The 13134-nt window shown below is 48.4% G+C and overlaps 1 protein-coding gene across 3 annotated transcripts in view; it reads right to left on the reverse strand.

Moving 5' to 3' along the window:
• Positions 1–13134, reverse strand: part of TRAPPC9 (trafficking protein particle complex 9) — a 515410-nt gene that overhangs the window by 374376 nt on the left and 127900 nt on the right. For all 3 annotated transcript variants that reach the window (XM_032610159.1, XM_032610157.1, XM_032610158.1), the window contains 3 exons: positions 11622–11748; positions 7982–8114; positions 5771–5934 (listed from right to left, as the gene is read on the reverse strand). In XM_032610159.1, coding sequence (XP_032466050.1) covers positions 5771–5934; positions 7982–8114; positions 11622–11748 — 424 coding nt within the window. The remainder of the gene's footprint in view (positions 1–5770; positions 5935–7981; positions 8115–11621; positions 11749–13134) is intronic.

A 13134-nucleotide genomic window follows, 5' to 3' on the forward strand; every position in this document is an offset into this window, starting at 1 on the left:
AGAAATCAAAGAGGAAACCAGAAAATACCTAGAGACAAATGACAATGAAAACACGACAATCCAAAACCTATGGGATGCAGCAAAAGCAGTTCTAAGAGGGAAGTTTATAGCAATACAAGCCTACCTCAAGAAACAAGAAAAGTCTCAAATAAACAATCTAACCTTACACCTAAAGGAAAGAAGAACAAACAAAACCCAAAGTTAGCAGGAAAGAAATCATAAAGATCAGAGCAGAAATAAATGAAATAGAAACAAAGAAAACAATAGCAAAGATCAATAAAACTAAAAGCTGGTTCTTTGAGAAGATAAACAAAATTGATAAACCATTAGCCAGACTCATCAAGAAAAAGAGGGAGAGAACCCAAATCAATAAAATTAGAAATGAAAAAGGAGAAGTTAAAACAGACACTGCAGAAATACAAAGCATCCTAAGAGACTACTACAAGGAACTCTATGCCAATAAAATGGACAACCTGGAAGAAATGGACAAATTCTTAGAAAGGTATAACCTTCCAAGACTGAACCAGGAAGAAACAGAAAATATGAACAGACGGACCACAAGTAATGAAATTGAAACTGTGATTAAAAATCTTCCAACAGGGCTTCCCTGGTGGCGCAGTGGGGGCTTCCCTGGTGGCGCAGTGGTTGAGAATCTGCCTGCCAATGCAGGGGACACGGGTTCGAGCCCTGGTCTGGGAGGATCCCACATGCCGCGGAGTGACTGGGCCCGTGAGCCACAACTACTGAGCCTGCGCGTCTGGAGCCTGTGCTCCGCAACGAGAGGCCGCGATAGTGAGAGGCCCGCGCACCGCGATGAAGACTGGCCCCCACTTGCCGCAACTAGAGAAAGCCCTCGCACAGAAACGAAGACCCAACACAGCCATAAATAAATAAATAAATTAAAAAAAAAAAAAAAAAATCTTCCAACAGGGGCTTCCCTGGTGGCACAGTGGCTGAGAGTCCACCTGCCGATGCGGGGGATACGGGTTCGTGTCCCGGTCTGGGAAGACCCCACATGCCACGGAGCGGCTGGGCCCATGAGTCATGGCCGCTGAGCCTGCGCATCCGAAGCCTGTGCTCCGCAACGGGAGAGGCCACAGCAGTGAGAGGCCCGCGTACAGCAAAAAAAAAAAAAAAAATCTTCCAACAAACAAAAGTCCAGGACCAGATGGCTTCACAGGTGAATTCTATCAAACATTTAGAGAAGAGCTAACCCCCATCTTTCTCAAACCCTTCCAAAAAATTGCAGAGGAAGAAACAGTCCCAAACTCATTGTATGAGGCCACCATCACCCTGATACCAAAACCAGAAAAAGGTGCTACAAAAAAAGAAAATTACAGACCAATATCACTGATAAATATAGACGCAAAAATCCTCAACAAAATACTAGCAAACAGAATCCAACAACACATTAAAAGGATCATACACCATGATCAAGTGGGATTTATCCCAGGGATGCAAGGATTCTTCAATATACACAAGCCAATCAATGTGATACACCATATTAACAAACTGAAGAATAAAAACCATATGATCATCTCAACAGATGCAGAAAAAGCTTTTGACAAAATTCAACACCAATTTATGATTAAAAACTCTCCAGAAAGTGGGCATAGAGGGAACCTACCCCAACATAATAAAGGCCATATATGACAAACCCACAGCAAACATCATTTTAAAAAAAACCACACAACAGGAAACTTTTCTTTATCTGAAGAAAAGGGAGTCAATCAGAGGGGAGTGAGGGCGTGACCAGAGACCTGTGAGGGCCCCTGACGGGCGGCAGGAAGAGGAGGAGAAGACGTGGGGCTCGCAAGCAGGCCTCCCACGCGGCCAGGGTCCCGCGCACGCAGACCACCTGCAGGCAGAACACACCGAGAGCAGTCAGCACCCTCGGAGCAGGCAAGACGTGGGCACTTCATGCTCAGGGTCGTCCTCAGCGCTCCTGTGTCCTGCATTAACGCGCCAGCCGCGCAACAACCTGTGTGGTGGGAACTCGTGCCGGGTTCACTCAGCACCTCCTCTGTGACAAGCACTGTTCTTAGTTCCCGGGCCCCGGTGCTGCAGCAGTGAGGTAAACAGACCACCCCTACCCCCAGAAAGGCCTCTTACAGGTGTCGTTTTTACCTAACGAGAAAAAACTACCTGAAATACCACTCAGCTGGCACGTGGTGAGTGCTAGAAAGTAAAAGTTATTATTACTGCTGAGACATAAAATAACCCCAACAGCGCTACAAAGAAAATAACACGGACCCTGGAGGAGGGAGCGTTTAATTCCCTGTGGAAGAGCTTCACAAGGAGCTCACTCGTGTTCCCGGTTTAAGACATTTTCCCGTCTTCACATTCATAGTACATCATTTATTGATACTGACAGCTTTTTGGTACTGTAGAATATAAGTGACAGGAATTATTCCCTTTGTATATTTTGGAAGCAGATGGTTTATTTTCATTACTTTAATTCCACATGTAAATGTATGGCAGCTCGGGATGAGAATTAAAAAAGAATGACAGCTTTAATTTTTCACTTGCAAACGTGTTGTTTTGAATGGCCAGCCCGTACTACACATGATGGAACTAGCTGTGATCCCAGATACGTCATTTAACCTCTTCGGCCTTCACCTTCCCTATCCATACATAGAGTGAGGGTAATAATACTTGACCCCCTGCCCTCGAAGAGGCTAAACTGAGAGCTGGGCGAGAAGGTGACTGCTGACAGTGTTGGAAGGACCCAGCCCCGGAGGCTTCTCCAGGGATTCTGCCTGGTTCCCATGAGCGTTTCCAACCTCCCACATCGCTGCCAGTAAATGATGAGCGAGGGCTGACCAGGTAAATACGGAGAGTGGCCACCTCTCAGCCTGGGCAGGGATTGGCTGGAAAGGGCCATGAGAGGATTTTCTGAGGTGATGAGAATGGTCTGTGATATATCTTGATAAGAGTTTGGGTGAGACACACGTACTTGTCAAAACTTATCAAATGGTAACTTAAGGTTTGTGTATTTCACCCCATATACATTTTACCAAAGAAAAGTAAACAAACTTGAAGTCTAATTAATGATATGCATGCTAAAGTATTAATGGGTAAAATGCACATAAATCTACAACTTATTTTGAACGACGCAAAAAAAACAAGATGGATCAATGGATGGATAGGAGGCTGGATAGCCAAACATTATAGAACCTAGACGGTGGGTTTGCAGTGTTCGCTGTAAAATTCTCTCCGCTCTTCTGTATGTTTGAATATTTTTATAATGAAAGGTTCGAGAGGGAGGGAATGGCTGATACAAAGAATAAGTTCCACAAGAGTTCAAAAGCGTAAGAACACCAAAGGCAGGGGAACGCACTCGCTGCCTTTGAGAGACTCGCACCTGGCTGGAGGGAGACCAGACCACAAGCAATGACAACTCGGAATGAAAGGGGCTCCTCAGAAGTCACCCGGGCCTCTGAGACGACAAAGGGGGGCCCCAGTCACCCAGTCTAGGAAGGCTTCCCAGAGTGACCATGAAGCAGAAACCCCAGGATACGTTAACTGCAGAAGAGGAGGCAAAGGCAGGAATAGAAGTTAGCAAGTCGGCTCCTAGTGAGAGGAGATGGTTTATCCTCAAGTTTAGAGAGACAGCACGAACGTCCAGGAAACTGAAACTAGCTCCTAACGGTCAACGTGACGAGAGTTTAAGGGGAGAGGTGGCTGAGGCTGAGGCTGAAGCTTGGGGCAGAGGCCAGGGATACGGGGTCTGGGGCGCAGGGACAGCAGGGGTTTCCAAAGGAGAACCCTAAGGAGCTGTGCTTCGGAAAGAAGAAGCAAGTTTGTAATGAATAATGGACACGTGGTTACCATTTGGGTTTATTTGAGAAAAGGAAGAGATATTTTCCAGTTGCTAAGCTGTGAAGGCAAGGTAAATCACAGGAGATGTGGAAATTTTTACCATTATATACTCTGCAATTTTCTGCCATTCAATGCTCGCTTGTTCAAACATCAACCAACCCCTTTAACCACTTAATCAACTTCAGAATACCAGATGAAGGTATTTCATGTCAGGGAGGCATTTTCTACCTAATCCATATGTGTTTGCTCCTGAAAATAGGAGAGAAAGGGAAGAAAGGATGCGATTAAGGTAGGATCATCAAAATTCCCGAAAGACTCAGAGACACAAAACGCAATGACCATAAAAGAAAAGAATGATTAGGTGAACCATACTAAAATGAAGAACTTCTGTTTATCCAAGGACATGGCTAAGAGAGTGTAAAGGCAGCGGGTAGAGTAGGAGGGGATATTCACAGCACACAGTTCCAGCAAAGAACTTACACTCAGGATCAAAGACACCCTGCAAGTCAGGAGAGAGGGGCAGACAGAGACAGCGAGAGAGACAGACACACAGAGACAGAGAGAAACAGAGACAGAGAGAAGGCAGAACACCCACCGGGAAAAAAAGGACAAAGCGCTGGTACGACAAAGGACCTGAGTATCCAAAACCACGTGAAAGGTTTTCAACTTCGCTGGTCATCAGGGAAATACAAATTAAACCCTGGTGTTAGAGCATTACACCCCACCTCCCTACCGTGGGTAAAATGACTACGATGCCACAGGGCAGAGGGGACTTGGGGCAGCCGTCACTCTCACACGATGACTGTGTAAATGGACTTTGGAAAAGTAGTTCTGAAGCCGAATGCCTGTGGCCCCATGGCCCAGCATCCGATCCTGGAGACCCTCACGGAGATGGCGGCCTCGGCCCACCAGTGCCAGGAGCCCCAGGCCAGCAGCATCCTCAGCAGCGCCCAGGTGCGCCCAAGCTCCCACTGGATGCTGGGCTCACCTCGCTCCTACGTCAAAGGCATGTAAACACCCCGAAATCCCACCAGCTTGCTCTCCCCAGACAGTATAATTTCTCTACCTTTATTAAATGACCTGATTCTACTTCCACTTACTACTCTCGATGTCCTCCCCCCCACACACACACAATATATCCCCCCTTTGATCAGTACCATTCACTAACCACGAGCAGACCAGGTCCTCTGCCGCATGCTGCCTCACTTAATTCTTAGAACAACTTTTCATGGTAAGGACCACCTCCCCTGCTTACCCAGGAGGAAGCTGAGGCATGTGAAGGACAAAGAGCAAGTAAACAGTGAAGCCAAAGTTTAACACAGGTCTTATGGCACCCAAGCTACGTGTGCCTTAGCACTAGGAAACAGAATCTGTCTTTAAGAGGGAGTGCACAGGCTCTAAGTGTTGAACCCACAGAAAACACTGGGCTGGATGGATGGATCCTAGATGGTAATGCTTCTGAACCTGCAAATGCTTCTCTTCATTCATTCATTCCAGGATACGCTTCCCGAGATCTGATCATTGTTAAGAGCACAGGGGATACGAAGGTGCATCCCGTGCTCCATTATCTTCCTTTGCGTGTTCTTCACGCATGATTAGGACAAAAATTTCACAGTGGTGTCAAATTAAAAGTGCAAGAGGGCTTCCCTGGTGGCACAGTGGTTGAGAGTCCGCCTGCCGATGCAGGGGACGTGGGTTCGTGCCCCAGTCCGGGAAGATCCCACATGCCGCGGAGCGGCTGGGCCCGTGAGCCATGGCCGCTGAGCCTGCGCATCCGGGGCCTGTGCTCCGCAACGGGAGAGGCCACAACGGTGAGAGGCCCGCGTACCAAAAAAAAAAAAAACTGGAAGAAATTTTTAGGCTTTCTGAACGCTGGTTATCTAATGTGTCTCTTCTGCAAATAAAAAAGATAAACATTTCTGGTGTCAAACCTACTTAAATTCCCTACCTTTGGTGGTGAGAAGTTTTGAGGTGACTTCCAGTTTCTCCAGTGGCTCCATCCCAATATTTTCCAGCTTCACAACAAGGTGCTGAGTTTCTCCGTTGTAAAGCTGGACTGACACGTTAGTGGATATTTCATCACCAGAGGAAGGCTGCAGTGAATGTGCAGACCTAAAATAATAGTAATAATCATAATAGATTTTAGAAACACAGAAAAAAACAAAGGAAACCAATGGCATTTTAGAATTATTCACATCACCACACTTAAAACATTTCAGAAACAGGGACTAGGGAGCCTTGGCTTTAACATGGAATCAGCACCCAGCGTCCAGAACTCAAGGGCAAATTGCCACATGATAAGCGCTGTCTACATGCAGACGCGCCCTGGGTCACGGACCTGTCATCCACGTGATCGCTCTCACTGGGCCTTACTTTCTCAAGCGTGTGTGAAGCAAGAAAAAATCTTCATGATTGGACTATGGTGAGGACAAAAGTGAAACAATGAACTAATTCAAATGATCCGTGAGCATGCTGCACTCTTTGAAAATTTTTTTAAATCTCATGCTCAGAAATGGCCTGGGAAAATCCACTGATTTAAGAAGAAAACTTAAATGAACCATTCCAAATGATAACATGGGAAGTGGAGGAAAATGAAGAAAAATGAAAAGTACATACAACAGCCTCCACATCACAGGTAAAATCGATGAGCAACGCTGGCAACTCCTGACGGGACCCAGGGCAGCTGGCGGGTCCTCAGCACTGGTCAGCTGGGGCCCTGGACCAGAGGCCCCGAGCCTCGCCTGACACTCCCTTGAGGCTCCGGCACTACAGCCCTGGTCTGAAGCTCCAGCCTGAGTCCTACTGACTGTCACTCAATCCACAACGCTCATTACCCTGGTGTCTCCTTCCCAACCCACAGGCAGCAAACCCACTTCCGGGCAAGGAGGGACCGGTGACCACAGGGAAAAGGCTCTAGAGGCACAGTGGGGACGAAAGCCAGCCAACAACGAGGCAGGTGCGTGTGCGGGAGGTGGGGTTAAAAAGCGCATCCAAACCACATTTTCTGAAAATAACAGCATAAAGAATCAACGTGAATTCCTTTGCATTTTATACCTGTAAAGTTGTTCATGAGTCAAGAAATAAACTTTCTCTGTCAAGGAAGGAAAAGTGACTCCCGTCCTCACTATAAATGACTTCTTTCCACATTTTAGCAGGCAGTCCTTCTCTCCTTCTCAAGTGAAAGCTGTTTGTAGTCAATTTGAATTTGCAGAGAAGGTGTTTAGGAAAACTAAAACACAGCCTGCACAAATTACTCTGCCTCTCAAGCAAAGAGGATGCCAGCCCCTCTGGTACGGTGGGAAAAGAAGGAGGGAGAAAGCAGAGAACCATGCAGCCTGGCCACAGGCCTGGCCCGGACACAGGCGCTGAGTGTCCCAAAGCACAGCGTCCCACCCATCAGAGCCCTGAGCTGGGATGAGACGAGGCTGGCACTGAGAAGGGGCCCATCAAGTAAGTGACTGAGCTTTTGAAACATTTCAGAAAATACCAAGATATATTTTATAAAAACAGCCCAAAGGATAAACATTAAAGCATTATTCATATGAGCAAAAATTGAGACAATCCCAAATTCCAAAAGCAAGGAAATGAATGGTGATGAGATTCTGAGATACCTTTATGATGTAATTTTTTAAGCAATTAAAATCGAAATGTTTAGCTAATGTTATACATTTATGCAAGAAGTAATCTATGATAGTATATAAAATGTAGTATGATCTCAACTATTCAAACATTTTTTTAATGGATAAACAGTGGAAGGAAACACCAGAAAGCATTAATAGTAATTCACTCTGAGGTCTCCCTTTCTTCTTTATGCTTTCCTATAATGCTAAAGGGAAGAAAAAAAAGACTATTTTTTAGAAGATAAGACTTTTTCTTAAGTTCTCTAAAACCTCAACTGTTTCTTACCAAAATTACAATTGCAAAGCCTAATTTCACATTTTGTTCTGATCTTGGTAAGAAACACTTCAACTATATTCCAGTTTGCTGCAAGCAGAGCACACTGCCTACTGGTTAACTCGAAGAAACCCTTCGCCTCTATTCTGGTCGTAACGATCACAGGTTAACTCAGACTCTTGGGGCCCCTGCAGAAGGTGTACCGAACAGCACTCCTAGGTGCCCCTCTTGTCAGCAAGCAGACCCAGTGCTGCGCGTGCTCTACCTGGGCAGAGACGTGCTGATCTGCAGTCTGGGCAGAGCAGGGATGACTTCCACCGTGGAGCCGCTGGTCTTTATTCCCGGGAGATTGTCCAGCAAACAGTCGCTAAAGACACCAAAGACCGTGGTGTGGTAACCTAGGGACAAAACGCAAAGCTTCACCACCTGAAAAGGCTTCATGAGACACCCACGCCTCAAGGCAGCCCCGGGGTGACAGGAACGCAGGGTCCCTTTCCGACCTGAGTTGAGATTTAGGCCCCGTCGCCTGCCAGGCTCGCCCACAGCTCCCACGCTCAACCCCAAGACCCTCGGTTTCCTTGACCAGGGTGCAAGCAGCACCTGCGTGCCCACTTCACAAGGCTGGCTGCGTCCAAGCAACAGTGTATAAACTATAGATCTCACAGAGCTTAATAATTAGTGTCTCATCCCTTTACCAAGTTGCTTTTCAAATTTATCCATCTCTAAAATGAAAATGATAGTTTGTATTCCTTTCCAGGACATAATGTAACTTAATAAGTATTTGAAAAAAATGATTCAAAATCTTCTGTTGAGAGATGAAAGTTCAAGAGTCAGTTACTGTTTTTATAGCTGTTACGTGATATGGCAAATCTGCTCGATGTGTACAAGTACTACACTGTAAGATTAGCAACATTTCCATGGGAAAAAAACCCTCCATGGGTTAGATAAGCACTTGAAACTGTTTAAGCAAAGCTTTAAAACGGCTTTTGAAATTCTGAGATAATTATTATAAACAACATTCACTGTGTAACAAAATCAAATAATACTCGATGGCTAAATGCCTAGGGTGACAATTTTTCTGCATTCATATTAAGTGGCTACATACTCAACAAGAAGCAAGCTGGCACCTGATACAGCCTCATCAATGCTCCCCTTTACCTTCCGCCAGTTCCAACTGGCCCCTCAACTTAAAATAACTCCAATTCACAGCACCCGCATTTCCTTTTTTTAAAGTGTGTTCCTTCTAAGACTCCTTTAAATTAACTTGTGAACCTTCTCCTCCCCAGAAACCCACAGCTGGCACAATGCCCTGTCATACTGTTCTTTCTATGAAATCTGATAGGATGTGGCTTTGTCTACGAGGCAACCTTTGTTTGCAGTTTCTTAATTAAAATCAATCATTTTCCTTTTCTCACCCACTGCTGAAGGTGACTGCAAATAAACTGAAAATCTGATGACAATCCTGTGTGTTATGCCCAGTGATACTTCACACATAAGGCTCCCCAAACAATGGACACCAACTAGTCTGTCCCAGCGACCTCTTGTCACCGAGGCTTCACTACTCATCCGTGGACGTGTTGGTCCTCGGCCGTGTGTCACTCTGAATCAAGCCTTTTGGTCCTGGCTACTTCCTCTCTCGTCTGTCTCCTCTGCTCTATTCCCAGCCACAGCTGGGGTCCGATGTCTGACATCTTCTCCCTGGGCTATGGCTGGAGCTTCCTAGTTGGTCTCCTTTCCCCAGTCCTGCCCGCCTGCAGCCCGTTCTCCAACGTAGCAGCCTGGAGCAGCTCTGAACCGCCCGTCAGACCATATCTCTCCTCTCTTCAAATAACGCAGCAGCCCACACTGCCCTCAGCAAGACTTATGAGGCCCTCTGGGTCGGCCCTCTGTCTGCCTTCCCAGACTCATCACTACACCCCTCTGCCTTAGACCAGTTAATTCTGAGCCCCCCTCCAGCTCCCTCTGCACCCTGTTCTCTCTTACCACCAGGTAGGTAAGAGCCTGGACCAGATGTTCTTCCTGCCTGGATCCCCCTTACTCTCCATCCCACTCGTTCGGATAACCCCTAGTTCGCCTTCAAACCTCAGGGTCACTTGTCAGGAGAAGTCCTTCTCCGCCCACCTCCCGTTCTGGGTCACCCCTCCCCCACTGCCCACAAGCCAGGGCTCAGCCCATCTCAGCACTGCCTGCAACACACCCTCTCCTAGGATGCTGTTGCCTCTCTGCTCGAGACAGCGAGCACCTTTCCCAGTGAATGTTTGTTCTTTCAGCCACCAAATAGCTAAGAGCTACTACGTGCCAGGTGTGAGGATACAGCCAGGCTGGCAAGGAAAAGGCCAACAAGCCACCGCGATCAGTGACGTGAAGGAGGGGCCCGAGCCAGCAGAGGGGAGCTGAGGACGATCTCCAGGGGGAAAGGAAGGCTGGGCTAGGCACTGGAGAGGGCCCGAGCCAGCGGAGGGGAGCTGAGGACGATCTCCAGGGGGAAGGGAAGGCTGCGCTAGGCACTGGAGAAGCACCAGGGTCACAAGTCTGGAGGCACACCAACAGAAGGAAAGCATAGCGTGTTTCTGGGACAGGAGTCGTATGAGCCGGCAGAGATGAGCAGGGCCCAATCACACAGGGCTCCACAGCCCTGGTAAGGCGGGGAGCCCTGATGGAAAGCGCATGGTGAAGGCGCTAAGACTTCCAGTCCAGAGATGACATGACCAGACTTGCCCTGTGGAAAGGTCACGTGGCTGCAATATGGAAAGAGTGAGGGCAGAAACACCAGTCCTGATGCTTCTGTGACAAACTCTAGAAGAGGGTCCTGTTCTGCCAGGCCAGAGCGGCTGTGGAGGTGGAGGGTGCGGATGACACGGTCAGTGTTGTAGGGGGCAGCGAGGAGGAGACAGGAGCGGGGAAGGATGACTCCCAGTGCCCGGGCAGGGCAACTGGCCAGACGGCAACGCCCTCACTGGGACAGGACCACGGCAGGAGGGGGAGCTTGGGGGATGAGGTGACGGGCTCCGGCTGGGACATGCTGTATGTGACGTGCCCACGAGACAGCCAAGAAGATGGGTGGGAAGCGGCTGGATGTGCAGGTCCAGGAAAGGGGTCTGGACAGGAGACGTGGCCCTGGGAATCAGCAGCATGGAGATGGGACCCGAAGCCAGGAAAGTAGATGACTCTGATGGGACTGCCGAGAGACAGCAGGTGGAGAAAGGAGGGGAGGAGAGAGGAAGGGCGGGAGGGGGTGGGGAAGGGAGGAGAGGCAAGGGGAAGCAGGAGGGAGGGAGGGAAGGACAGAGTTCGGTGCAGATTGAAGGGTCGGGCTGAAGAAGAAGTGCCTGCAGAAGACACTGCCCCAGAATGACAGGCAGGAGAGGCAGCAGAGACGCGAGGGTGACCAGGTGAGCGCACCCGGGAAGGAGGCGGGCAGCGGTGCCCAAGGCTGCTGGGCAGCGGAGTTGGACAAAATCTGAAATGTAGGCACCGGATTTAGCCAGAAAAATACTGCCAGTGGCCTCGGTGACAGCAGTTTTTGTGAGGTGACGGCTGGATGTGCACGACGCGGTGGGTTGGAGAACCAGCACAGAGGTGGAAGCGTGGATTCAGCGTGTCCAGACAGCTCTCTGAAGAGGTCTGCTCGGAAGGAGAGACAGCAGATGAAGCCACAGAGAGAGGAAATCGTGGGCTCGGGGTGCGGGGGGGCAGGGGGTTTTAACCGCAGTGGGAGAACCTTGGAGCGTGTCTGCGGGCTCCGGGGAAGACAGACCGGAGCGCGGGGGGTGCCCTCCACATCCCGCACACTCTACATGGTTCGTGGCGTGTCCCAAAGCACCGCCATCCATCCGTGACCTGTTAACGGGCGAAGACCGGAATGCCGGGCGGCACAGGAGCCAGCAGCCCCCGAACCTGCTTACCATTCACAGCAATCGTCCCCGTCGTCTGCGGGACCCCAACAAGCGTCACTGGGTAAAGACCAGACTCAGCCGGGAGGGAGAGCGCCGCGGGGAGAGATTCAAACTCCACTCCACTTGTGAGCAGCCCCTGGAGCAGGTGACAGAGGACGGCAATGAGCACGGCCCTAACCCAATCCCAAAGCCACCGCTCTTGGTCGGTCCCGATCGGCCCCCAAGCATCGTGCCTCGCCCACAGGAGACCCCCGGGACTCTCAGAAGGAAAAGCCTCATTAGCGGCTCTTATAAAAGTCCACAGGGAATTGTAGAGATGTCCTCAAAGTGCGATGAACACAAAACAATCTCAAAGTGGACAGCACTGTGGGTGCTTGAACAACAATTCCGTCTTTAATATTAGCCCCGCTTGATATATTTTTAATATTTGTTCTGCTTTCTTGTTTTACCAAGTTGGAATGTAAATGAAAAGAAAACATAAAATATTTTATTTAGAAACAAAATGAAAAACATGAAGTGTGGAAATAGATCATCAGTTAATATCCTTCCACCAGTGCATCTGTGAATTATCAGTTCATCTCACTAAGCACCCGGCCCTATGCTTGACGGCAAACAAGACAGGCTCCCTGGCCTCCAGGAGCTTCCCCGTGATTGCAGGACCTCTCCGCACTCAGGACCTTCTCCTCAACACTGTAACAGAGGCCCCATCCAGCACAACAGCCAAGAGTAGAAAGAAACGGCATGAAAACAATTATTCACACACACAAAAACTGTGGAACCTACGAGGAAAACTGAACAAGGGCACTTAGCCAAGTAACAAAGTCAGTATTAAAAAGGCAAAAGTATTTCTATAATCTAGCACTAAACAAAACATATTAGAAAATATAATATTACAAATACCGTTAACAAGAGACCAAAAACATCCCCTATCTTGGAATCAGTCTAATGAGTGGTCTGTGAGATTCCCGCGCTGAAATCTACAGAAGATGGCTAAGATACATTAAAGAAGACCTAAATGTAGGAGGGATCCTGGATTCTTCCCAGGGGGGTTGTTTTCCGCAGTGCTATGGTCGGAGCAGTCCTGAAACTCTTTTAGGTCTATCCCAGGAGCAAGCAGATGAGAAGCGTGCTAATGTTGCTGTGAGCGCAGGTTCTCACACTGGAGGGAAGGACGCAGATGTAGAATGGAGGAAGGCGAGAAGGACCCTACGGAGACGGACTAGAATTGGAGGGATGGCTGTGAAGTCAGAATGTGTGAAGTCTGTATTTGTATTGTGTATATGCATGTCTAAGGGCACATGTATGTGTATGTACACACACGTGCAGATGTATGCATGTAGGTACGTGTGTAAGCACGTGTCTATGTGTGTGTGCACGCAGACTTTTCCTAACCCTGTCTACAGAAAGTACCCAGAAGCAAAGGCTCTCCAATAACAATGAGCACACCTGCGCCCAGAGTCTGAGCAAAAGCATGAAATGATCTAACCATGTGTGAAACAGATGTAGTGGCCAAGAATGGAAG

Source organism: Phocoena sinus, chromosome 17, assembly GCF_008692025.1.
Source record: "Phocoena sinus isolate mPhoSin1 chromosome 17, mPhoSin1.pri, whole genome shotgun sequence".
NCBI lineage: Eukaryota > Metazoa > Chordata > Mammalia > Artiodactyla > Phocoenidae > Phocoena > Phocoena sinus.